Below are 27,316 nucleotides of genomic sequence, written 5' to 3' on the forward strand. Positions count from 1 at the left end.
CTCGAGGTGGCGGGCTTTGGGCCGGAGGCGGGCCAGGGAGACCTTTCCGTCCGTGACCTGTGGACGCTGGAGACCACCCACCGCCTGGCCGTCTTTGCCCGAACCTGGAACAAGAGCACGTCCCGCTGGTTGAGGAGACTTGTCTTCCAGCGCTGCTCGGCCCAGCCACTCCTAGCCACCTTTGCCTTCTCCGCCTGGTGGCACGGCCTCCGGCCTGGGCAGATCTTTGGTTTCCTGTGCTGGGCTGTCATGGTGGAGGCTGACTACCGCATCCATCCTTTCCTCAGCGCCCGGGCCACCTCCCAGGGTGTGAAGCTCCTCTACTGTGGCACAACCTGGGTCTTCACACAGCTCATCATCGCCTACATCCTGGTGGCTGTGGAGACCGAGAGCTTCTCCATGCTCTGCCTGCTCTGGACTTCCTGCAACAGCATCCTTCCCCTCTCCTATGGCTTCGTGCTGCTGCTGCTTGCCAAGAAGCCAAAGCAGAACTGAGCCTGTCCTGGGCTAACTGGTGCGGCCGGTGGGGCATGTCCCTGCACATGTGAGCATGCAGGGTGAGAAGTGCTATTGGCCAAGCAATCTCATATAACGGCATCTCCAGAGAACCAGGTTGGCTTTTACTCCTGGGATATCCCCCAGCTTTGAGGGATGCTCTGAAGCAGGGAGGCGAGGTCACCAGACCACTGGGCAAGAGGGCTTCTAGCAGCACTGTCTGCCCAGTGTTTGTCTTGGGGCTTTGGGTCTCAGCCTCCTCTCACGTAGGAAGCACACAACCTCCCCACCAAACTACTGGTGCTACAAACGCACTTGTCGGCAACTGTGTCCAGCTCCTGGGAATCTCCTCCATGGCGATAGCAGGCACTGGCAGAGAGCTGCCTTGCCACCCTTTCTTGTGTGCACGGACCACTGGGAGCCTGGGCACAGGCAAAGGGGCTGGCAGTCTGTCGGGGGACAGCACAAGAACGAGACACCCCTTTCCCCACCCAGCAGTACTACCGAGAAGCATGGGTCTGTGATGCTCCTCCAGCAATTGCTCCTCAGCACTGTCCCTGTGGCATGTGGACCCCAAACTGTGTTCCTGCAGATGTCTCCTGCAATACCCAGGCCCCATCAAGTGGGTGATATGCTTGTCCCCCAGGGTGCTGGGCCAGCTGTGTCCCCTGCCACACAGGGAAGAGGGATGATCCATCCCCTCCACCATTCTTGCAGAGGATCCAAGGCATGGGGGCAAGAATGCCTGCTAGGAAAAGAGGGGCTACTGCCCATGGTGTGCTGAAGACAGCACGGGCAAGGGGGCGTAAGCCAGCAAAGTCCTTGGACTCAGCTGTGGCATTCAACCGAGGCTTAGGTTTCCCTTTCTCCACAAAGATACACAGCAGAAACCATGATGCACTTCTGCAGTTCATGTGTTGGCCTAGGACCCAAAAGCCTAGGACTGTTTAGGCTGGGGAAGAAGCATGAGCTACCATAGGGGAACTTATCAGGAAAGCATGGAGCTAAGAGTTTCTATTTATATGAGAGCAAGAAGCCACCCACCAAATCTCAAAATAATATAGCTGAAAATGCTACAAGACTATTGCTGCCTCTGGTCTGCTGGACATGCTGCTGCAGGGTAGCAGGACCAACACCAGAACCAGTCTCAAGTGCCCAAACTCAAGGGAAAGCATTTTGATCAGGTTAACATTCCACGCCGTGCAGGCCCTGTGCCAATACCTGTATCAGGGTTTGTCACTAAACTGAAACTCAGCATGCAAAATGGATCCAACCTTGTTTTCTGTGGGTTGGTTGGATGTTTGGCTACTTCTTGAGTCCCGCTGAGTACGCAACCCGAGGCTTGCAAGCCACTTGCGCCACATATAATCTCTTCGTTGCCAGCACAGCTTGGATTTGTCATGGCCAGGCCCTGTCTCCTTCAGTGCTGTCCTGCAGAGCTGCCTCCAACTTATTCTCTATATCCATGCTTAGAAACTGAGTCATGTCTTCATCTTATCTCTGAAAAACATGCTGGGCTCCTTCAGGCAGGTTCTTCAGCTGTTTCAGCATTCTGCTGGCCCATGTGAGACCACATGCAGCAAGCCAGGGCCAGACTTTCCAGGGTGATGTGTCCAGGATGGTCCACAGGACAGTGGTTCCCAAGCCAGAAGGCTCCTGCCACATATGTTGGAGGGAAGTGGACCCAAGAGTCAGACGCAAGAAAGCCAGTCTATAAAAAAAATCCCTGACGGCCGCAGTTGGAGCCATCCCACATTCTTTCAGCAGGCAGGGACATGCATGGCCTCCTCCCTAAGGGGATCAGGGGAAATTCATTGCAAATGGGTGCCCAGCCAAGGAACCATCCCCTCCCATCAGCAGCAACCATAGCCAAACAGATAAAAAAAAAAAAAAATCCAGGTGAGAAGCCTGGAAAAGATTCACAGAAAGTATATGAAGTGTCAAAAAACCTGGGGAATTAAAATTCCCCCAAGAGAGCAGGCTGGATCTGGAGGTGAATCAAGGCTGGAGGAAAGCACTCATGAATTTCCCCCCATTTTGAGCTGGGAGGAGGGTAGCTCAGCTGGTGACATCCTGTCTCAGCTAAGCTGATGCTGGGCTCTCTCCATGTGTCTCAAACCTACCCCTTCTCCAAGGGCTGCAGAACTGGTGCCAGGAGCAGGGCAGCTCATATCTGCCTCGTGTTGGGGTGGAAGAGTAAAAGCAGCCCACAACCTTTTGGAAAATCAGTTTTTCTGAGCAGCAGCACAGCCTCTCTACCAAGCTGAGTTGCTGCTATATGGCTGGATGGAAAGAAAGGGGCTGGAGGGGGCCAGGCCAGCTTCTCCCTCTTCCGTCGTGCTGCTCTTGCATCACATCTGTTGGAGGAGCATGTTCGCAGTGTGCCCAGCCCTATGCATTTCTAATTCAAACACCGGCAGCAATAAGACCCTCCCAGACTACAGGCCAGTGGCCCTGGCCTTTCACATGCCAGCTCATCTCTCGACAAAGGGGTTAAATAAATGCTAGACACAAGGGACAGGTGAATTACCAGGTGAAGGGAGGGAGCTGGAGGGATAGGGAAAGCAAAGCAACCTGGCCCTGACTTCCCCCCAGGGCCTTGGAGGTGAATTGGGGATTTTCCATTTCATTAACTTTACAAGGGGTAATTCCCAGCATACAGCATCATCCTCATGAACAGATCCATCCTGGGCTCTCTCTCACCCTTTCATAATCAACAGCCTGCACGGCTGCACCACTAGACGGGAAAGCCATGCTGTATTAGTATCTAACTAAGGTAATAGGCAGTTGATACTGAATTGCCCACAGTGGAAAATACAGTTGATTAAAAACAAAAATTACTGCTTGTTTCTGTTTAAGTGAGAAGAAAAATGGATGCCAAAACCCACAAAAGGCGTGAATTTGAAAGCCCATCCTGGTTCTCCCTTGCAAAGGAGCATTACGTGAATTGCTCTTGCTCCCCAGGAGAAGCAGCCAACCGTTCATCCCTGCCACCCACTCTGGAGTGCAGTAGTGTTCCCGGGCAAAAAGGCTCTGATGCTTTACGGGAATGTGGGGATCAAAGGACTGTCCCACAGGCGCAGAAATCAACTCAAGTACATTGAGTTCATTAGAAACATGCACACACGCAGGCAGGAGTTTATTAGTCCACAGACTTACCATACAAAAAAAAAAAAAATCCCCCAAAATAGGGGTAAGTTCCCAGTTTTGCCTGCTCGCAAATTAACAGTGCTGAGGGTACTAAACATGTCTTGTGCACTCTGATTGGAGTGTGGGGCAGGAGCTGAACGTGCATTCACAGCTGAGATTCAAACCTCTCACGTATAAAGGGGCTGTGTACCTTTAGCTGCAAGGCAACCGGGAGCCCTCAGCTGCCTCCGAGGCACATCCAAGGTCAGAGCAGCTGCAGCAGTTTTAATGTGTGTGAGAGGGAGGCTGGCTCAGCAGACGCTAAGTACTGGCAGCACAGCCAGTCCTCCAGTTCAATGCTCCGCTCCGTGTCCACAGCCCTCTCTGCGAACTTCATCATGAGCAGGGCACGCTTCATGTCCACCCAGTTCTGAAGCACCCGGCGGAGGGCTTCCTCGTGGCTGAGGGGCTGCTCGGTGAGGTCTTTCCGGGGCCCCCAAAGCAGACACTGCAGCATCCGCTTGGCCTCGGTGATCCGCACACGCTTGATGGGATCCGCCTCCAGCAGCAGATGAGCCAGCTGCTGGAGCCCCCGGGAGTAGATGGACAGGCTGGGCAGAGCAGGGAGGTCCTCAGGGCTGTACTCCTGCTCCCTGAGGTGCACCTTCTCCTCGAAGGGGTTGGGCTGGTGCAGCAGCTCATAAATGAGAATACCAGTCTGAAACTCGTCAAACTTCTTGTACTGAGAAGCCGACACAATCTCCGGGGCCAGCCGGGCCTGACTCTTCTTCAGTTTGGAGTCTCCAGTTCCTGGCTTCTGTTTGGCTTTCAAAAAATTGCTGATGATGAGGCGGGGTAAGTGTTTGTCATCTTTGGCTTTCACACAGCTCATGGGGGGCTTGCAGGGGACAAGCAGAAGGTTCTCCAGGCACAGGTCACGATGGATGATGCCGTGCTCTTTGAGATGCTCCAGGCCATTGCAAAGCTGGAGGAGCAAGAAGCAAACACGACGTTCGTACAGCTCGGGCTTGGCTTGGTGCAACATCACTGAGTCCCTCACGAAATCGGCAGTGGTCTGGCTCGGCACCTCCCGGGTAATGACCACCACACAGTCGTGCTCACTGGCAGTGCGGGAAGGATGGAGGCCATCCCCAGGCATGCTTTTCCCCACATCTGAGGCCAGCAGCATGCTGGAGGGGACAGAGGCCACAAAATGCCCACAGTCCTGCTGGATGTTGAAGTGGACTGGCACTGCAGGGCTGCAGTACGAAGCAGCCACCTTGGACTCCTGGGTTTTACAAATCTGTGAGGAGAGACCAAAAGAAAAGTCTCATCAGTCAGTGACAGAGACAGGGCAGAGACCAGAAGTTCCTAAGCTGAGATTTGCAGATGCTAAGGAAGACATCAGTAGAAGCAGAGTGCACATTGGTCCCTTTAGTACTTTAAACTATCTTTAAACTGTCTGGCTTGAGGATCTTTCTTGTCCTCTAACACCTCAACCTTAGCAACCAGATGTCTGGGTTGCATTTCTGGGCATGCTTCCTTTGCCAGGCAATGCCCAGAAAGGAGGAAGGTAGTCCTCCCATGAGTCACTTCTGGAGATTTTGTTTCATTGCTGACAGAAGCGACATAGCTTTTACGTCACGGATGTCATCGAGATTCCCCCTGCAACCCAGGAGACATTCTGCAGAGGGAAAAGCAAAGCCTGTGGCAGAAGATGTGCCGCCTCCATCTCTAAAGATGGTTAACACTTGCCTGGATGAGGTCCCATGCGACGTGACGTGGCTGTGAGGATGGCCCTGTTTGGAGTGAGGGGTGGACAGAGACCTCCAGCACTGTCTTCCCACCTAACCGTTCTCTGGTACTAAGCCCTGGAGCCAACTTTCACATCCTCCTCAACCACTCCGCTTCCTTATGTCAGCGACTACTCTCAAATCCGTGATCAATGGCTAAGGGAAACCAGCAACAAGCTGTACTCATCAGCACAGGGAAAAAACACCAGAGAGAAAGTGGGAACTAACAGGCTTAGAAATAAGTGAGAGTGCAGCAAACTCAAGGGAAAAAAGCATTTTATGATCTGGATTCTCTTAAACCCACATGACTTTTATCTTCATTTTGTTATGTATTTTAGCTTTATAACTGCATTAAAGACTAAACAAACTGAAACCCAAGTTTATTATAGGAGTATCCATTAGCTTATGGGGCCTTCTGGCGTTTTCATTATACACTTTTTTTTTTTCCCCTTTTCTTTAGCGATGTATTTATATCTCACCCACAGGAATCAGCAACAGGCTGAAACTCAGCATAAAAGCTTTCAAACCCTGGAGCATGCCACTGCCAGTCACAGCATGTGTGCAAAATCGGACAAGAAATCAATTTTGCCTCCGAGTTAAAATAAATGCAAGAATAGAGAGGAGCTGGAGAAGTGGGCTGCTTGTGTATTCCTCTAGCAGGGGTTTGAATCTAGGCATTTGCAGGTAATTCACTCAAATGAGACGATACTGTGGAGACAGGGCATTTCAAATCCCTATTGTCCTCTCTTTTCTAAACAAAAATACCCTGCCATAGCTGCATGCTTATTTTGTGGAAAGAAAAGCTTTGGAGAGCTAGGCAGACTGCAGATTAATGCAGCAGGACGCAGGAAGACGCTGAAGGTCCCCAAAAGTGGAGGAGGCCTTCCAGCCCTCGGCCGAACAAGCCTGCTTGTTCCTCCCCACATAGGGAAGATGTGTAAGGTTTAGGAAAAGGGGAGGAACTCCTGCGAGAGAGGCGTCTCTGGAAGAATAATTGCAACCAGACGAAGACAGGGAGATCTTCCCTGGCCAGCCATTCTTTGTGACTTTGGCTGCACCAGAGGCATCCTCCATGCAGCAAGCTCCAAGTAGGAGCCTGGGGCTGGCTTAGTCACATATCTTTAAGCAGAGAAAGAAGCCAAGGTGTGGAGCATATCTTGGCTGAATTCCTCTAAAGCCATTTCATGTAACCCTGGCTCTTTCTAAGTGTTTTATACGTAGTCGTGTCTGCCTGTGCACACAGCCCAAACACTGGCTCCTGCTCCTCAGCAGGCTCCTTGGCTCAAGTCAGATCCTCTGCCCATTTTGAGGGTCTAATTTTAACTACAGGCTGTGATCTCTTTCATGTCAGAAAATCTGTACCAGAAGCCAGGAGGGGCAGCTAGGAATCAGCCAGTTGTAAAGTTTCACAATTATTCTCTACTTCGGCTACCAAAAGGAAGGTGGCACACAGGAACATTGCGGGAGGTGTACGCATGCGCATATGTAAACACATACACAACTTCACTTTATGCTGGCGCAGAGTGCGGCCCTGTTGGAGCGGTTTTGGCTTTGTTAAGGCGCTCTGCAGCGTACTGTGGGCACAGAGTAAGCTCACATCGCACGCAGCGACACAAGGGCTGTCCCATTAAGAGATTGAAATGTGCTGTTTCTGCCTTGGCAAGAATTCATGCACTCCAGCCATAGAGCTGAGCCTCTGAACCCCACCTGACATGGCAGGTAAGAGCAAAGGTGTGTGCGTGCCACAGGGAACCGCAGATTGAGAAGAAGCGCAACCGTTCACCAAGCAGTTCTCAGGTTTCACGAGGAAAGTTGCGATGGATTTAGGTATAACACACAAGAGAAGCTGCAGCTCTGAGTGCTGGACCAGGGGTATTGAGGTGCAAGACCTCATCTAACTCCATTCTGGTTATTTACAACCGCCCTGTTCGGTTGACCGTACTTTCTTTAGAATATGAACTGGCTTTAAAGCTATCACTTAACTAAAACATCCCCTTAGGGTTCATAACAGTGGAAACGATTCAGCAGAGATTTTTTTTTTTTCTTCCCTTGCTTAATGCATCTTTGACAGGGCTTTTTTGGGAATTTCTTTAGGTTTTGAAAACAACCTGAAGAGTAAGCAGCAATGAGGTGCCCCTAGGGTTAAGTCAGAATAGAAATTAAAGGCTCTGTATTCAAGTAGTAACATGGGTCAAGAACCCAAAATCCATGGGATGTCCACGGAACGGGTTGGACAAGCTTACTTAGCCAGGTTTCAAAGAGTTGAACTATTGCACCTCAAGTTTCCATTTCAAACATGGATTCGGTAGAGTTACAGGAAAATATTTCAGACCTGACCTTACACAGCATGGCTAGGTCAGCCTCGCATTGTTTAATTGAGATCTGCAATATCTTAACAGCATCTGTAGTTTCAAGATCATATAAGCACTCACATGGTTTCTGGGCCAGACCTTCCACTTAAAAGGCAGGCAGAGGCAAAAATGCTGTTTTTTGAAGAGCCTTTCATCAGCTTGTGTCATCAGAGGCGAATACGTCTGAGTTTACAACATAGTATTTGCACAAAGACTTTTTAGAGAGAAACTGGTTGGGTTGCAGACCCTAGTAGTCTGCAGCAATAAGCATCTGACAGGCATTTGTTACAAGGAAAACTACTCCAAATTAATCTTTGCAAGGGGTAGGGGAAAAGCGGCAATTTTGGAAGGGGTTTTGCTTGCCAAACTTAACCTGTGAGAAAGACAAGCAGAGAAAACAGGCCATTGGTTCTTCTCAAAGGCGTACCACTAAGTCTGCTTCCCACTCTTCCCACTCTTTCATTCAAATCCATACACCAGAAAGGAGGAAAAAGAAGCTCTAAGGTTCAGTTCCAGCTCTTCTACGGACCCCCAGGCAGCCTTGGACCCTGCAGCTTTTTGCCTCATCTTCCCAACTGGAAGATGGAGATAAGCCTGCATACCTCCTGGGCACGGGCTTACCTTCACAGCATAGGTGGTAGAAGGGTCCTTGGAGCAGGTGGCACAGTAATATATCGCATCCCCCGAATCGCAGCAGGGCTTGTTGCACGCCAGCTTGAAGAGTGACCAGTTGTTCTCGCTGAAGTGCAGCTCGTTCTTCTGCTCCCGCATGAAGCAGTCCTCACACTTGGCAACCAGGCGGCGCAAGGACTCGGCATAGAGGGCCCCCAGCTTGGCATACACCCCCTCCTTGCTGTCGATGTTGCTCAGGAGGTTGTGGAGCTGGAGGCTGGAGCCTGATGACACCTGACTGGACACACTGAGCTGCGAGGAGGAAAGGAACTGGAGGTTTCTGCTGGGGATGCAAGCCCCTGTGCTCTTACCAGTGGCTGAGCCCCAGTAGCTGTTTCCTTTGGAGCCTTTCTCCAGGGACTCGGAGGAGGAGAAGGCGCCGGGGCGGCCCCCCAGGCTGGCCAGGTGGACGAAGGGAGGCTCCTCTCGGAGGCAGACATTGCTCTCGGAGTGGCTGACGTTCAGCCTGGGGCTGGCAGCATCGGCTGCTCTGCCTGAAGACGCCTGTCCCCCAAAAAAGCCGTCTGGGGAGGACACCGTTCTGCTCACTGTCTTCTTCTGGGGCAGAGGGGGCGGGCAGCTGGGGGCAGAGGAGGGACCATCCTCACTGGAGGCAGGAAGGAAAGGGACAGGGGGAAACACTTGGCTCTCTGCTGGAGGGGGCGAGTGGTTCAGCTCAGACGAGTGCCCTAGGAGACAGCGACACACAAGAAGATGCAATGAGTGGCCCTTGTAGGTTGGGAGCACAGGTCCCTCTCCATGTCCCTGCCACCCTCACAGGCTACCTCTCCCAGGGCCCTGGCTGGGAACAAAGCAGCAAGCCAGGTTACATAGGAACACAGCACACAATCCTCATCTATTCACGACAGCAAAGCTTCACTGAAGGGGTTAGGTATTTAATCCAGTTTAATACAGCAGGTTTGCAAAGTGGACCACAACCAGCCATCTAGAGAAATGTCCCCCCCAAAATCACTCCCCTATGAACTGCATTCACAGTAGTAAAAAGCTAGTAGAGGGTAAATATTTAAGCTGTGATGTCATCCACAAGGAGGTAAGAACTAAGCACTCAGGGATATGAGGACAATCTCTTAAACAAAGCCTGTTTCACCTGGGAGCTGCCACCCAGTGCTTCAGTGGCATGGCGAGAGAGTGACTCACACTACACAGCTCCGGCCCTCTGGCTTAAGTGTGACCAGAGCAGCCCAAGAAGTATATTGAACCTGTCTCTCTGCCTCACACTGAGTAAGGGTCACTGGGCAAGGCTGGGGATTTTGGCAATTTCCATCCTTTTGAAAAAATCTGGCCCCCCCTGCCACTGCCTGTCCCCCAGCTTATTGCCAGACCTCTTTGCTCAGAGGGCAGCCTGGCCCCACTGCATACCACTAAACCCCAAGCAGCTCCACATGCCATCCACACATGGATTGGGATGGCTGGCTCATTTCAGGCAGCTGTAGCAGCTGTTTTCCTGCCCTGGCCAGACTAGAGACAGGTAATACAGTTGCATGTTATGGAAGAAGGGGAAGGAAAGAAGAAAGGAGAAGAAAAAAAAAAAAAAAAAAGATTTGACATTGAAATAGAGAGCAATAATTTCAGGTCATGGAGACAGAACAAATGTGGAATGGAGGGGTCTGCAGGGGAAATTAAAAGAAGAGACATAATTGTTTCAGAGAATTTTCTATGCCACTTGAATGACATGTGGGACCCTTGATAAACTTGAGCTCTGCTAACACCTTGCATGCAAGTGTAGACCTTGAAAGGTGCACGGTGGGGTTCTGCTCCAAGCAAACTCAGCAGATAGCGGGATCTATTGCTTTCTTTGAACCCAGCTTCCAAAGCTGCAGACTGGTAGCAAGCCATCCTTCCTCCTCACAAGGCTGCCAGTGAAGGTTCAGCTGCCCGCAGGCACTTCCTCACCGTGGCTTTCTGCTTGCCCCACAGGAACGCCCTGGGGCAGTTTCATGTCAGCCCGCAGCAGACTCACAGCCCTAGTGACTGACCAGCTCTCCTGCACAGCCTCCAAGCGCAGGGGCTCGGATCCCCGAGCTCCCAGCCTGCCCTGGCGTGTCACATGCAGGCTCAGAGCTGTACCAGCTGTGCCAGAACAGCAATCTCTGTTAGCTGCTCGCCACCTGAGACCGCAGGACCTGAGACCGCAGGAGGTGAGGGCAGGTCCCCTAGTTCACAGCTACCAGAGTGGATGCTGGCACAATCTGTCCCTGTCCCTCCCCACCAGACTTTGGTAGCATGACATCAATTTTCGCTTGTCCCCTCCACTGCCAAGGCTGCCTGTATGCTCCTGCTGCAATACACCCCATCCCAAGCAACAGCGTTGAGAGACACCCCAGGAATGAGCAGCATTGATTTCAGCTTCTGCAGAAAATGAGCTTCCCATGCAAGGCAGTTTCAGCACCCCATTTCTGACAACGTGCCCCGAAACAGCTCTGTAGGAAATGTTGTGAATCAGCACACGTCTCTTTTGCCCCAGTTCCTGGGTGCCGAGCTATCTGACTCCTGTTGGGCCCTTGCCCCAGGTGTCTGCCTGCATTGTACACCCAGTCACTGAGTAACCGACTGCTCTCTAGTTCCAGCTGCTCTCCAGCTGCAGTTAACTGTGGAGCCCATGGCTCAACAGAGAAGCATGCCCCAAGCTTTAACGAAAACCCAGACATCTGCATCATAACCTGCCTGATCCATGGGAAAGATCCCCTCCGTTAAAACACTGTCAAAAGCCACAGGCAGGGATCGTTCAGCATGGCATCTCTTGCCACTTCCAGTCCAAGGGGCTTTGACAGAGGATACAGCCCAGAGAAATTCTTCGGCATGCAGCCCAAGAGCAACTCAGAGGCACCTCTGCCAGGACACGCAGCTGAATCCCTGTTTCGAGAGGCAAGATTTACTTGACAGAGTCTTACAGAACAAACGTCAGCGCTGGAAACTTTGGCAACCAGTCCACACGCCTAGCCCACAAATGCCAAACTCCTCTTACCCTTTTTTTACGTGCTGCTGGGCTCTGCCCCAAGCACAGGGTAACAAATGAAACTCTTTCACAACTTTCCTAAAAGTGCTTTGTACCTTCAGTGTAGAGTCCTTCTGCATGTCAAGGGCATAAAAGCTTCCCCCCCTTCATATTTTAACATCTGACAGCATAGCCAATTAATTTGAGCTCACCTCACTCAGTGATTGACTGCATAGCTTCTTGCTTGCATCAGCAAGAAAAATTGCATTCGGGTTATTCATTTAAAAACTCAACTTTCCCAAGACGAGTTGAAACAGTTGCTTCTGTTAGTGGAGACAGAGAAATCCTCGTCCCACATAAATTTTGACAGCAAATTGCTTCTGTGCCCAGCAAGTAAAGATCCAACATCTGTGAGTTTTTCTTCCCCCTGTACAATTTCCTGGCGTGGTCTCACTCTCAGACTCCAAGTTAGCGGTGGAAAAATGGAGTTTCCAGAGCTCTGGCTCTTAATTTTATCGCTGCAGATTGTTGCTCTTGGAAAGACAGAACTTCCACAACACAAAGGTTGCTTTTGCAAAGGAAATACTTTCTGAGCTGCTGAACACGTTAGTGCATGTCTAAGTTACGCGCTGATGAAAAAAGTGACTTCATAGTAAGTATTTTTTAATTTCAGTTAAACGAGTGTAGGCAGATTTTTACCCCTTCAAGAAATAACTGGGAACACAATGAGAGGGAGAGATCACCTCTAGCACAAGACTCCTTCTGGTGCTCCTAAAATCTATGGAGGCCTTTCTATGGCAGGGCTACTTGTGATCTCATGCAACGTATGAAGCACAAGCAGGATAAGGACAACTGCTTTCAGATGGAGATTTTATCTAGAAAAGAGGAGAGCCACAGGATGAATGCTTTTCGCACTTGCCAAATGAAAAAGGAAAAAGCCCATGATGTTGGCCTGACTGCCACATTCATCTTAAGTGCATTAAGAGGCAGAAGTGTAGGAGAAGTGGAAAGATGAAGGGTTGCTGGGGGAATTAGGTGTTGGGACCCTCATGATCCCTGCTCTGAAGATCCTGCCCCAGCAGTGGGACTCAGGATGGAGGTAACTCCTTTCTCAGATCTGATGCTACCTCTCCCACACCCAATGGTCACTTACTGCCATCACTGCCGGTCTGCGTGTCCGAGTCGAGGCTGTCCGTGGAGCCAGCCGTGAAGCTGACGTGCACGCTCCTGAAAGGTGGGCTGAGGCTCTCGGCAGAGCTGTTGCTGACCCTCTCCAACTCAGCGTTATTCGAGTTCATTTTCAGAGCGTGCCTAGAGAGAGTGAAAGAGAAGAGTCAGGAGACAAATGGCAAAAGATACCCTGCGTGCACTTGTGCATGGAGAGTCAACCCAAGAGCAGCTCTAGCTTGGTCCCTGCACATCCATACAGACTCTGTGCAGCCCTTTACCATGCCATAGTACCTCATTCCTCTGCACCTTTTTTCTTTTCTCCAGCACCTGGGGATCATGTCCCACTGACACTGAGCAGGTTATAGACCTGCAGCCCCCATGCCAGTCCCCCAAGACAAACCAGCTGTGCTTGAGCAGAGAGGGAACTACTGAGCCAACAGCATCCAGCCCCAGTCTGTGCCTCCTTTGCCTAGCACATGTGGGGTCCTGGACCACATCCCATCTTGACCACCGTCACTGGGAAGCAGGGACCCACCAGTGTTTGCCTTCAGTAAAGTTCTCAAGGGAAGGGAGTGGTCTCACTCCTCCCATTTTACAGACGGGCACGTTGAGGCTGAGTGTCAGAACCCAATTCCTTCACAGTGGAGGCGTAAGTGGAAGAAGAGTCCATCCCTAGCAGCTGTTATCTCCTCAGTGCATCACAGTAACAGCTGACACCTTTTGAAAGAAGAAGCGCCTCTGCAGAAAACAAGTGTCTGCCAAATTCAGGACCTACCATGCAGCTTTTAATGTAAGACCTACAGTTTTCCGTGCAGCTTCCATCTAAAAAAATAAAATATATAAACCATAAACTGAGCTTATAACCTGCCAGGTCACAGTTTAAGTGATCAGTTGTAGGCAAGCAGGACTTTTTGCTAAGATAAAGAATTTTCCCTGCATTTTAAAAATTTTTTCCTCTTTGGAAAACAACAGAAAACTGTTGAAATCAGGCAGCACATCAGAGCACAAACACTCCGAGCTTCGGTACAGTTCAGACTCTATCGGCCAGCCAACAAAGGTTATCGGTCCACGTTTTTTAAGTAAAACTGCCAATCTGCTGATAAAATTCAACACATTGTTGATTAAGAATGTAAAAAGGCTAGTGGCAGACTTGTAAAAAAGAAAAAGGACTTCCACCAGCTATCTTGCTGGAAGGTATCCGGCGTTTCCTAATCAGACGGCTGAATGGCTGCTGAGAAAGACAAACAAAAGACGCGCAGGACGATTTTCTTGTGGCACCCCGTTCACGTGCACAGGATCCCCCCTCTTCCAAAACCCCCAAGTCAGCAGATGCCACAAGCATTTTATTTGAAGATTGAGAAATGTTTTGTTCCCCATCCAGACAAAGCACTTACTCTCGTGTCCACACCACCACATGGAGAGCAGAGTGTATGAGAAGCCCGGAAGAAACTTCTGCCAGACTTCCTCATTTGCCTGAGCAGCCTCGGTCTAAAAATACTCAGGGGCTGATGAAAATAAGGCTCTAAAAACCACCTCAGTATAACTCAGCAGACACACTGGTCTTGCACCAGTGATGAATTCACCACCGCAAGCCTCTTAGGGATGATTTACAAAACTTCGCAATGCACCACACAAGTCACAGTTAAAGAATAAAGAGAGAGAGAGTGAGAGAGACGCATTGAGGCTTTTAGCTCTGTTACGATTAATGCTGTTGAAAGCAACCAACTGGACTTAAATCCTTTTCTTTTAAAATTATTATAAAGATATATCTTTATCCTATAACTTTCTCAGACGTTTAACTTTTAGTAATTCAAGGGAAAAAAACGCATGGATGCACACCCATGCGGGTGCACTGTCTGACCTGGTAAGAGTCAAGGAAGCGTTTGTATCCATAAAGAAAGAAGAAGATTTTGCAAGAGAGCCGGTCTCAATTTGCATAGATGAGAGGTTTTCTAACATATTCCTCCCCTCCTCTCCCCCCAGCAAAAGTCGGTGCATTTCTGTTTCCTTCCCATCACTTAAACACAAATCCGCAGAGCTGCCTTACCATTCCCGCACTCAGAGAGAGATGGGACTTTGCTCGGCGGGGTCCAAGGTCCACCGCGCGCAGCCACACCTATTCCTCCAAGCAACCTGGGCACAACGCGGCGTCTGCCAGAACCGTGCTGGCTGCTGCGTCTGCTGAGCTCAACGTCGCGGTGAAGTCAGATGTACAGAGAGCCCCGTTTCCTCTCTGTACCGCCGCGACTTATGTAAAATGCAGTTCCTGAATAGGCACACCGAAATAGAAGTTGTTTGCTGCTTAAACGACATCCTGCTCTTGTTTCAGATGTTACAGCCGGGCCAGCTAATACCGCCTGGAAATATCTCCACTTTACATCTCCCTCTTTTCCTAAGAGCTGCTTGAAGCCCAGGCTGCAGCCTGCACAGATTTAAATACCACCCACTATACCAAAGCATTACTGAAAACACTTGCTAGGGTCAAGCTCTCCCATTTCTGTAAAATTCCACCCCAAGAGGAGGTGAACAACCTATTGCTGCGACAACCTGTGGGATCCTGATTTACAGCTAAGCTGCATATCCCCTGCTCTGGTAGTGTTCCTTTCTACCACGCGTGACTGCAAGGACACAGGTGGCTATTCTCCATCTCGCCCTTTTCACCAAAGGATATTGAAAATAAAGAACACCAACCTATCTTAAACCTGAAGAAATCATTGTGATTGCCCCCCCACCGGCTTGCTAACATCTGTGGGCTCCACTCCCCTTCAGAAAGAGGTAGCAGTCGTTAATTTACCTCCATTTCAAAAATCCGTGCTCAGCACCTTAAATGTAACCAGCAATTCCAAGAGCAGCACCAGAGCCTCCTTCATATGCCAGTGCATAAAGAACAGGTCACAAGAGTCAGCTCTCCCAATCTAATAACCTAAAAAGACAGGATTTCCAGCTCTCCAAATTATTCTGGCAGCTTTAAATACACTTCAATTACTCAACATCCTCCATGCAACATGCTGCCGTATTCAGGCAACCCTTCCCGTTCACTATTCTCCAGTTTTCACATCCTAAACAATTTAATCCAGCTGGCTTTCCACACCATTCCCACGGTCCTGCCTAAAACAAGTCAAGGTTGAAAACAGTGGTCTTGTCAAAACAAAACAAAACAAAACAACAAAAAAAACCCAAAGAGTTTGAAGTTCTATAACATTGCAAAGGGACCTGGATCATTTGCCATGCCCCACATTGCAACTCCCGCCAGGGCGTGCTTTGTCTTTCCTGTGATTCATATGTGAGCAGTAGCCATGTGTTTAATTTCACATTTCTTAACAAATTGGGGTCCCACCTGACACTGCTGCAGGACTCCAGCACCGCCAGCTGCGCGCCTGGCACTTCTCAGAGAGAGTGGAGGCAGGCACCAAAGCATGGCTGCCCTAACCGCAGCAGACATGCGTGCCTTGGGATATCACCCCAGGGATCCCTCGGACTCTGGGCATGCCTTCGGCTTGAATTTCCTGCCCGAGATTTGACACGCGGATCTGGTTGCCTTCCAAAAGTGCAAGGGGTAGGGAGGTTTTGAGAGCAGGAGAAGGCCACTCAGACGCAAGAGCTGCAAGGCTCCCACTTGCTCCTTTCCAGCAGCCATCACACGTGCAGCCTGTTGGCAGCGGTGGAGGATGTTGGAAGGCATCTCTCCCCTGCACACAGACCTGATCCCAAGGAGTGCTCGCTCTGCAGCCCTATCGCGGGGGTTTCCCAGCCTTGCTGTGCCAGCAGGAGGGGTTCGCTCCTTGTCATCACAGATGACAGGACTTGAACAGGTAACAGAGATGCTGAGCTTAACAAATCAAGCAACAGGGGAAGGAAGCAGAGGAGAGCAGAGAACACATAAAAACCACCACAAACAAAACCGTGCTCCAGGAGAAGTCTGGTGATAATGTCAACAGGACACCCCCTCCCAAAATAAAATACTGGGCCTAATGCATGCCAGAGAGAAAAGCCATTACAGCATCAAACGCGACACATGGCTGGGCATAATTACTACACGAGAGGAAGCACCGTTGTACCATATGCTTGTCTATCACGAAACATGAATAATTTTATCTTCCTCCTCCCTCCACTGCTGTTTCTTCCAGCATCTTACCCTGAATGCACAGGGCAGTTAAAAAGCAGCGTACAGGAGCTTACAACATTTGAGGCTTGGATTTGTACTTATCCTTCTGCTACCAGCTGGCAAATGTGGAGAAACCAAAATTGAGGTGAAAGGGAGGATTTTGAAATGCTCCTACCTCTGTCCAGAAGACTACACCTCTCCTCCCTGTACCAAAAGGTTTTATGTAGCACAGGTTAAGTTGAAACAAGGGTTTGGAGTCTAGAGATGCAAGGGGAAATTCGGATGGGGTGCAGATGTGGTGAAGAGGACATACTCCAATATGGTGAAGAGGACAACAAATCTCATTTCAATTTTCAACTCCTTTTTTCTGTCTTGCCACTTTTTCTATCTTGCCACTTTAAGTGGCAAGATAGAAAAACCACAGAAAAGCAAATGACTTTCATTTTAACAGAAACAATCTCTCCTAAAAGATCGGCTGATAAATCACAACCTTTTAAAAATGACCGACTGGCAGAAGCAGCATGAGAAATTCCTGATTAGTTTCAGACAAAAAACACAGGGGGAGACCAAAAGGTGGATGCTCCCTGTCCTGGAGTGTGATTCTCTCTCCTGCTTGAGCCATACTCTCCCTTCTTTGCCTTATTTGCTTATTTAATTATTAAATATGTATTTAAATAGACTCCATCCAGAGTTGCTTGGGGGTTTTTGTTTTGTTTGGTTTGGGTTTTTTTGGGGGGATGTTGGTTTTTTTGTTTTTGGTTTGGTTTGGTTTTTTTTGTTTTAATAATAATAAATCTGGCTTGTCCTAGACCAAACACAGCAAGTCCCTGCTATCATCCACCGTCACGGAGAAGAGGGTCAAAATCTGGGACCCGCGTGACATCCAATGCATTTGTAATTGCCACAGCAGCTCCATGTAGCCAGTCTGCTTTTGCCACCGGGGGTACACCCTGACAGTGAGCTCCAAAAAGCAATGGGTGCCTCAGGAATGGTGCAGCGCTGCTCCGTCACAGACCGATTCCCGGCAAGAAACATATAGCACAGTCCCACCAGCCAGCACCACCTCCCCAGCGAGGAACAAACCTGGCTCTTTTCCTGGTGATCCAATTCCCAGCATCGTCATTTTTTGTAACTCTTTTGTTTTCTGTTCCCTCTGGCAACAAGCGGCAGCAGCAGCACCGTAACATGCAATCTTGGCACACCTCAAACTCATTTGTCCTGGCTGTTTTCAGCGATGGCGGGTGTCGGGATGTGCCGTGCTACACACCTTTGTTACCCCAAGTCAGTGCATTCAGCAAATTTCGGAAGCTATCTATGGTGCTGCCTTTTGAAGGTGGCATTAATTATGATGAAAACAGCTCAAGAGCCAACAGCTCAAGATGCAAAACAGCATCACTGTTTCCTTTCTTTAAAAGGCACATGAAACAAATTAACTGTCAAGGTTTTGCAGGCTAGAAGGAATCGTTAGGATCTTTTAGCCTGACCCTCTGCATAAGAGAGACATACATTCCAGCAAAGATTCATCCCTCGTGCCAAGAAACTGAAGGCCACAGCATTTCACATCGAAGAACCTGTAGGTCATCATTACACATACAAGTCCAGGGGATCCTGGTTCCCCTGGTGAGCCCTTTCTGTAGCCAACTACCTTCCTGACTTTTGGAAGAAGACCAGGCACCATCTTCCCTTTCCAATCTTTTTCTTCTTGTAATTCAACTCATTTTCCATTCCAAGCATACCTTAAATATCTATAATCTTTCAAACAAGCAGGAAAAAAGAAGAAGAAACAGTCACAAGAGGTCCAGAGTAGCTTTATATAGGATGAAACAGGCACAAATTAATTGTTTTCCTTTTTTGCGCCAACTTTTAAAACTGCCTAAAATCACTCCTTCTGCCATCCTAAGAGACAGCTTACTGCAAAACCAGAGTTTCCTCAGTGCCTGGCAGGAATTTACCCTGTAAAAACTTCTTTCCCTTTTAATTGTTAGAGCCAAGATGAGCAAAACAAAATCTACAGACTCACTTTTTTCTTTCTCTGCTTTGAAACTAGTTTGAACACACATGCAAGTTTTCTTTAAAATAAGCAATTAAGTTTAATTAGGAAAGTCCAACAGGCAGGCTTCATTTTCCAGCATGAAATCAAGTATCTTGCTACAGCTTGAGATCTAGAAGGAAAAAGGATGGTTACACACCTTTTCTGCAGCTGAAATGAACCCTGATTTGCTAAGCCCCAACCCCCAAGACTGTGCCACAACCAGGTCTACGCTGGCTTCATCTACATCCATCCATCAAAGGAGCCTTTGCAGCTGTGCCACCAGAGGACGTCTTGGGCTGATGAGCTCTGTCTCTGCAAGGGACTACATAAGCATAACAGAAGTATCGGTGGTGGTCTTTCCATTATGGACAAACACATGCCCACAGACGGCCCGGGCCTAGGAGAATATGGATGTGTCTCAGAGTCATCTTTGAGCGCAAGACCTCCTCCCTTCTTCAGGTGTTTGGCTGCAGCCCAAGAAGACCAGAGGAGATGTTCCTCCAGCACCACGTAAGAGTCATGTCATGACCGGAAGCTACAAGCAATGACTGCCCAGGGTAACAGAATCCCGCTATGGTGATTATAACCAGTTGTGCCTGTAGCCATCCCTCCCACCGCCACGTGCAGGTAACAACACCCTGGTTCCTGCATCGACACGCTCAGAGAAGCCACACTTGAGACAAAAACGAGAGCACCCTCAAAGCAAACAAACAAAGCAACCAGCTGGGTTCGCACGGCTTGCGAAACCTGCCATCTGATCAAATCGTTCCTCAGGCCGGCTGCGCAGGGGTTTGGTAGGTGGAGGGAGGGCTATGCTCTTTGAGTAAGGCGCCCAAAGGCTCAGCTGCAGGCATCAAGGCATTTAGGAGACAAATACAGGTAGAACAACACATTGCCTACAGCCACAAGGGGTAAAAGCAATGCCAGCACCTACCTCAACCACCTGGCAGGGTTTATGGCTCTGCCAGAGAATCCTGGTCACGGATGCCACGTGTTCCCTGACCTCAGTTTCCTTGCCCTCTTTCACACATGCTTTCTAGCACACAGATGCTTTCAGGAAGACTCAGAGAAGCAAGTGTTACAGTTGGCACAGCACGATCACACCAGGAGCATGAAACAGCCCCTCCAAGGAGCCTAAAATGCTCCACACCCCTCAGGACAGATCGTAACTCCACGTGGAGGGCATCAGCAGGGCATGCTTCTGGCTTGGAGCACAGCTGGTCCAAGTCACCCAGCGAAGGAGACGCCCTGACACATCAAGGATCCCCCTGCCTCCGCTCCCAGCCCTCACGAAGGCGGAAAGGGGACTCCGAGCACTGCCAGGGAAGCATCCTTGCCCCCAGACAAAGGGCTCTGCATGGCTGCTCCTCCATGAGCGGAAGAAGGTCCTAGCACTGCAAGTGGAAGATGCTGCTGGAATATATATTGCTGAGTTTGAGTGCCACCACCCTTCTGGCCTGCCCAGTGACCTCTGCTCTGCAGGGGAAGGACTCGGGTCCTAGAGGACTTTCAGCGGGCAACTTGGCGTTTCCTGTATGATCACTGCTTGACAGCATCCAGCTCTGCTGGGCCTCAACAACCCAACACCTCACGTGGCAAATACAACCCCAAGCCACGGGCTGGTAGAAGACACCAAGTGGCAGCAGCGATCAAAGAAAGTTCACAGGGTCAAAGCTAAAGCACATCTTAGAGTCCTCTTTGATTTTAAAGGCAATAAAGCTCATCTGTGTGCTCACTTGCTTGTGGACCTTTTCTTTCCTCTGACTCCAGCAGGCATGCAGCATCACAGCATCTCCAGCATTAAGGAGAACTAAAGCCTCTTGTTCTTCTCTTCCCTTTCCTTGAGAAACCTCATTTGTTCACCACTTGGTCAATTTAAAACAATAGTTCCCTGGGCTAGCCAACCCTAAAAACATTGAAAATTCAGTGTGAGAACAAAACAGATGGGCCAACTCAACCACAGTCTCAACCTGGAGGTCACTGATGCCTACGCATAAGCTTGACCATGGACCCCAAAAGCAAGTTCTCCTCCGAACACCCATCCCTCTTCTCTCAACTTTTAAATCGAGGAGCTGGAGTCAAATCTGTTGTGCAATGCACAGTTCCAGGTAACTGACGCACGCAATAAAGCAAATACAGGACACCCGCAGAATGTGAAAGTATCCCTCCCCACTATGATCAAGACAACTTAGTTGCATTGAAAGGAAATAAATTCTTCCTCCTTCATTTTCTCTTTTTTTTTTTCTTTTTCTTTTTTTTTCTTTTTTTTTTTTTTGGTGATACACACAGCTGCAGATACTGAATGCACACAAAGTGTTGGAAGCCTGTTTTTTTAATTGCTTAGCAGAGCTACTTCCTTCCCAGATGGACAGCTCTTTCTCAGTCACATGTTTTGTAGGGCCTGCTGTCACCCTGCCTGCAAACCTGACTTCCAGGAGAGCGGCGAGGGGAAGGCTGCTGAAGCCAGGTGCCTCCCACACATCATGAGCGCACATTAGGCAAGTTCCAATCACCGGCTTGCAGGCAAGGAGTCCTCCCTGGGAAATTGCAGTTTCAAGAGTTAACCTCAAAAGCTAAAAGACATTAGAGCCAAACTGAAAATGAGGATTTCAGAGGCCCTTGCTATTAACACCAAGAGAAGTTGCCCAGTTCCACCTGCAAGAGGAGCTCGCAACCCCAGATTTTCTATCCTATTCAACATGAAGGAACTGTGCCGAGACAGAACGAAGCTGACCTGGGAAACACCAGCCATCCCGGGCATGGACCTTGTTCTCACTTGAATATTGGGACCCAAGGCTGTACTTTGCAGCCCCAAAGGGCTTTTGCAAGTATGCACAGCATTCGAACTGGGACTTCCAAAGATCTGACAGCTTTTCAGAGTGAAAAAGTAAGTAGTTTTTCACCCGTGCTCCTCAAAGCACACCTTTGAACAGAAAAGGAAGAAAAAAAACACGGGAAGCACCTCCTTGTCAATCAATCCCTGCAGCAAACATCCCAATTGCAAATGGTTAACAGACCGCCACGCGCACACTCACAGGGCTGTACCTGGACTGCTTTTTCGGCGGTGGTGGCGGTGGTGCAAACTCCACGCCATTGCTCTTGTTTTTAGGGAAATCAAAGGAGAAAGACAATGATTTGCTGATCCCAGTCTGGCTCTCCAGCATCGGGCCTTCATCCAGAAGGTCGGCACCAGCTTTTCCATTCTCAGCTCCCACCGCCCATGGGTGGGTTAAGAGCTCCTGCTCCTCCTCCTGCTCCTGCTCCTCCTCCTCCTCTATCCGGCACTGCTTGGTCCACGTTGGGGTGTAGTATTTCTGCCTCCTGTCATAGGACGAGCCTGCCAGGCCTCTGCTGGGCTCTTCCACAGAGACCCCATTGACATGAGTGCACGGAGAAGGGGACGCCCCGAAGGCGCCTGTGCCAGTATAGCTCCTCGGCAGCAGCTGAACACCAGCTCCGTCGCGGCTGTTGTCATCACTAAACCTTGCCACATGGGAGCTTACCGGGGGCACACGGTTCCCCTCGCTGCCCGGCTGGCTGTTTTTAGACATCTTTGGGGGAATGGCTGGGCTCTCAGTAACTGAGGTCTTGGCAGGAGCTGCCAGATGAAATCTTGGGCTGTTTTCACTTCCAGATGCATGAAAAATCTCTCCAGGCTCAATGGCAGGTGATGAAGTCCCAAAATCGGGGTGGGAAGTGGGGCTGATGCATGGCCACTGAACTCCCACCGCCGAGTCAGGGCTGCTGAGAAATATTGTCTTGTGATCATCCTCCGTGTGTGCGGTCATGATAGTTATCTTTGCCGCCACCTGGCCGGTGGAGTCCTGGTATTCCTTCTCACCACCCAAAGCCCAGCCACCATCCCTCCACGCCCCATCAGCTTGCTCCTTGCCAGTGCCACGGGCCAGCTTCTCCGCTTTTGCCTGTCCGCCGACAGCCTTCAGCTGCGCCTTCTTCCTCTTGGTGCTCTCGGCGTAGATGGGATCACCGCGGGCTGGTTCGGCGAGGCGAGGGCGCTGCGGCTCTACCAGAGCCTGCTGAGGAGTGCTTGAACCCTCAGGCCAGGGGCCTCCGGTGACAGAGAGCTCTCCAGGGAGAGGCGAGTCCCCGTCCTCCCGGGACAAAGCAAAGGCAGCTGCCTTGCTGCTCCCTGCGCTCTCGGGGAGGGCGGCAGGCTCGGCGTGGAGAGCCAGCTTTTTCCTCTCTGAACACAGGGCATAAGGGAGAGGATCACCCTGGTCTTTCGTGATGCAGAAGGCCACGTTCACAGCTCTGCGCTCTTCTTCGCCAAACTTGACCGCCCTGCCACCTGGCCTGGAAATCTCGGGAGCATCCCGCTGCCTCCATCCGCAGGGAGTGGGGCTCTCCTTCTCGCACCGGGCACCCTTCCCCTCCACGCAACGCGGCTCCCGCAAGACCGGGCGCTCTCTGTGGCAGTCTCTGATTGAACAGTACTCGCCCCCTTCGCTTTCAAAGCTGGAGGAGAAGCGACCACAGTCACCCTCCGAGGGGAGCGCTGCTCCTTCTCTGGCTTGGGAGGAAGGGTTTCTGCTGGAGTTCGCGGTGCTTCTGTCCCCCAAGGCAGACGGATTAGAGCAGGGGGCCCGATGTGGCAGGGCAAACTTGTCTTTGGCTCTGTCCTCCTGCTTGCCCACCTCACCCACAAGCACCAGGCTGTGGATGGAGACATTTCTCTCCACTCGACTCTCCAGGCTGCGCAGGCCCACCATGGAGTAACTAGAAGGACAGCAAGACAAGCAGTCACTCGTCGGGTTGTGAAGGAAGGGCTTTCTCACACCACTGTTGCCAAAATTGTCGAGGCAGATCCGCTGTGCATCTCCTGATTTCAGAAGGAGGTGTTTGCCAGAAACCATGCCCCAGCTGACCTGCACGGGCCAAAGAGACAAGTCTGCTGTCAGGATGTGCATATGCAAAATGAAAGAGAAATATTAAAAAAAAAAAAAGAAAAGAAAAAACCCAGCTCCACAGAAAAGTCCTCTGGCGTTCGCAGTCTGTTTTGCTCTGTGCTCACCCCACCAATAACTACCGCAAACCTTTTCTACTTAAATTACACTTGTCCTATTTCCTGGACCATTTGCAATCCTTGCGTTACCAACAATGGCAATGCACTGAAATAAGGCATTCTCCTTTCTCTTTCTGTGGATTCACTGCCAGAAACGTGTCCAACCTGTCATCCTGTCTGCAAATCACCGTGCAATTAAAGATTCAGAAAGGGAAGGAATATTTGCACCTCCCTCTGCTTATTTTCATTTCATTTCACACTGCTGCTCCGGAGTCGCACACTCCGGAGCACAGATATGACTATCATAGGTTATCCTGGGATAGCAGCTTGGCTATGCTAAGCAGTAGGGACTGGGGAGCAAGCAGGGAAATGTATCCAAAATCTCTTCACCTGAGGGAGATCTACCCTGCTGGCCAAGGGAGAGGAGGAGTGGGAGAGGCAGAGGGTAACACGTGCCTGCGAAGCGACTCCCAGCCCCAGGGTGGCAGAACCCGCTCCCACAGTGTAGAACCCAGCCTCGGGCCAAACCTGCGTGCACAGATCAAACCCCACCGACGATGGCAGCCTGTGCTCGTGTGCCCTTTATCCCTAGAGGAGAAGCAAGGGAGAGCAACGGGAGGCTAAGAACAGAGCCGGCAAGCCCTGACTCTCCTCTGGGGCAAGGGTGGGAGATACGAGCACACCTACGCCACGAGCAGGGTGACAGCAACCCAGGCTTCACTCCGTATCGCTGGGGCAGTGCTGATATCAGCTTGTCGGGGAGAGGAGTGAACCACCCATCTCGATAGCAACTCGCACCACCGGGGCTTGCCAGTTTGCGGGCAGGCAGCAGCGCTACACCCAGAGGGCACTACTGCTCTGGCAAAGGTTGGGAGCCCAAGGAGCTGGGCTCCTTTCTTCCTCACCCATGAAGACCATGGATCCAGTTAGCACTGACTGCAACCAGACAGGGCTTCTTTCCAGTATATCTTCCCAGGAAAATAACTTTAACCCGCATCCTCATTTAAAATCCGGAAGTTCCTAAACAAACAACGTACTTTTAAGCTCCTTTGCACATGCCTTGTGAGCAACATCTCATTCAGAGTCAGCCAAAGACACTTTGAGAAGCCAATACAAGGCTTAAAAACCTGAGTCAAGACCAGAAGGAAAAACAAAGGGAAGGAAACCGTTTTAACAGATATTCCTAGCACTCCCAAGGAGAGGTAAGTAACGGGAAGTCATGCTTTGACTGGATTAATCATTACCTGCGACAGATCTGCATTCATATTCACATCCGCCCACGTGTCAGAAACATCTGAGTTTATCATAGTTGGCTTCACAGCAATTGTTGGCTTTGAGAAGGGGGAGGTATTTAGACCTTCGTCTTCCAACGCGGGGCTCTCAGGCTTGGTCCTAACTCCATTCGGGAGCACGCCACAAGCTCCCACGTCTGGGGGTGTTTGCAGCCGATGGGAACTCTTTGGGTTGAAGCAGTTTTTGCAGGAGCCGGGCTTCCAAACGTGTTCCACAAAGTCACTGCACGCAGACATCTTCAAATCCTCGTGGCTCAGACCGAGAGCCCTCTGCGTCTTCTCCACTGTCCACCGCTGCTCATTTTGCATTTGCTTCCCAGAGCCGCTCTTAAAGATCACCTAGTTATCTGGAAAAGCACAACACTCTCTGATTAGTTTGGTTATGCCCCAAAATGGGAAGATTTTTAATAGGACAGGTGATAATTACTCTTACTCTGCCTTCATCACAAAGGCTTATTGTTTACAAGGCTTTTTTCACAGCTTAGCTAAAGCCCACACAATCACTTAAAAAGCCTCAACTTCTAAGCATAGCTCTGTAATAGAGAAGACATCAAGCAAGCAGCATTCCTATGTGATTTAATTCCCTGTTTAACGAGCATGTATAACCAGCCTTTTGCAAGGTTTAGATCAAGGGTAAAGGAAAGAGGTCTTGGAAATAGCTGTTCATAGCCCCGCAAGCAGAGCCAGGCAGGAGAAATTCCTTCTCCAAAGTGGCATCCTCTCTCTGGAAAATAAAAAGGCCTGGAGATACAAGGACCGGAATCAGCGACTGTGTAACCAAGGGGACCAGCAACAACCCTCCTTCACCCAGAAGCACCACTGCGATTACTGCCGTGGTACACAAAGGCTTCTCTCCCACCCAGTGCAACAGAGAAAGGCAATCAGCAAGGCTGGGGCTGGCACCGATTTGAGCAAGTGCCTGGCAAAAAGCTCTTATCTGGTTTGCCAGGAGCCACAAATAACAGTGTCAGCTCGCTGAAACGATTCATTGTCTACGAGGGGAGAAACGTTTTGCTCTTGGAATACTTACACACAAGGATCCCTTCCCGTCTTCCTTCCCCAGGAGGAAATGCCCCAGGAACAAGACATTCCTGCATTCCTGTGCCGTCCCTCCCCGCACAGCCAGGTCTGATTGCACTCAGCCAGTAGCTACCTGGAGCTAACAACTTTGGAGATACTTCAGAGGAGGACTCCCACAAAGCTCAGTGGATTAGGGAAGAGAAGATCAGAAAACGCAACTAGATCGGGAAAACTGCAGCCAGCTGTTACGGGTGTCAGAGCACACAAGTCCTCCACATCGCTCCACAGAGTCCTTCCCCACCTAACCAACTTTAGGTCATCATCTCCTGGCCAGCTGACCCCAATTCAAAGGCAAAGCAAACTGAGGCTCCTTCCCTGAGGGTCTCTGAGTGAACAGGCACGTTTACACCCTAATCCTGACTGCACAAGAACACAATTTACCAGCCTGATCCTTCAGAGCTTCCTCCACACAGGCATACTGCAACACCACCTAGCTACTGCAACACCTTTGCACCCGCACGTGCCTCTAAACCAGCCTGCACTTCAGTAAAGCCTCTTGCCTCTGGGCTCAGAGATGCCCTGGCTACCCTCTCCAACAGCCACCCTATTGCACAGTGAAAAGGAAGAATACTAATAAGAGCTTGGGTAAGACAAAGCGAAGTGGGAGAAGAGCCACTGACCCACAAGCGTCAACTGAATTCAGTGCCACCTTTGGGAAGGGAGGCTTTGATCGGCTAAAGCATTAGTACCTGCCAACTCCTTCTGTCTGGCAAACTGATAAATTAGGATCTGTTTCATGAAAGAGCAGAAAAAAGGGGAATATCAATGGGATTTACAAATCAGATCAGTGCATGTCTCTCTCTTTTTAGGGAGGAGACTGTTTTAGACACGTTTTTCCATGGACTTCACAAAGTCCAAATTAACCAAAGGAGAGCAAATCACTCTTGGATGTACCCCAACATCTTTAACACGATTAACACTATTTGCAGGGAAAACATCTTTAAAAAATATTCTAGCACTGCTGCTTTGTTTCCTTTCAGATCTAGCAAGCAGTGTCCGGCATCACCCAAAGTGAAACAAGTGTCCTGATGAGAGCCAGCAAAGAAAAAAGAAAAATCAAAGGGAGGAAAGCAGGGACCGGAGCCAGAAAAAACTCTTCACTTCTGCTTTAATAATCGGCGCTGCCAACTGTCTTTTAAAGATCGGGATTTCCCTTTCTGCAGCTAAACCGGCCGCTGCTTCTCGCTGCCCAGACCCCGGGGCAGGCGGCCCCGTGTC

General features: G+C 50.1%; 2 protein-coding genes across 2 annotated transcripts; one reads left to right on the forward strand and one right to left on the reverse strand.

Moving 5' to 3' along the window:
• Positions 1–3: 3 nt before the first annotated feature.
• MBOAT4 (membrane bound O-acyltransferase domain containing 4) lies at positions 4–495 on the forward strand (the record flags this gene model as incomplete). Its single annotated transcript, XM_009573166.1, has 1 exon — positions 4–495. A coding segment is annotated over one exon (492 nt), but the record flags the coding sequence as incomplete, so codon positions are not given.
• Positions 496–3,606: 3,111 nt separating this feature from the next.
• LOC104071360 (tyrosine-protein kinase SgK223) lies at positions 3,607–25,364 on the reverse strand. The gene is made up of 5 exons (XM_009573165.1): positions 24,971–25,364; positions 21,755–23,589; positions 12,550–12,707; positions 8,390–9,129; positions 3,607–4,927 (listed from the first exon to the last, which is right to left on the reverse strand). The coding sequence occupies exons 1-5, from the start codon at positions 25,325–25,327 to the stop codon at positions 3,890–3,892; spliced, it is 4,128 nt and encodes a 1,375-aa protein (XP_009571460.1). The 5' UTR covers positions 25,328–25,364; the 3' UTR covers positions 3,607–3,889.
• Positions 25,365–27,316: the final 1,952 nt, after the last annotated feature.

The sequence above is a fragment of the Fulmarus glacialis genome, unplaced genomic scaffold (assembly GCF_000690835.1).
Source record: "Fulmarus glacialis isolate BGI_N327 unplaced genomic scaffold, ASM69083v1 scaffold40742, whole genome shotgun sequence".
NCBI lineage: Eukaryota > Metazoa > Chordata > Aves > Procellariiformes > Procellariidae > Fulmarus > Fulmarus glacialis.

Bases quoted from the DNA above. Each gene is read 5' to 3' on its own strand.
- LOC104071360 (XM_009573165.1), bottom strand. From the start codon at position 25,327: ATGCAAAATGAGCAGCGGTGGACAGTGGAGAAGACGCAGAGGGCTCTC. The intron at 23,590-24,970 runs GTAATGATTAAT...TGGCCCGTGCAG, and splicing joins TGAATGCAGATCTGTCGCAG to GTCAGCTGGGGCATGGTTTC. The intron at 4,928-8,389 runs GTAAGCCCGTGC...CTCTCCTCACAG, and splicing joins CTACCACCTATGCTGTGAAG to ATTTGTAAAACCCAGGAGTC.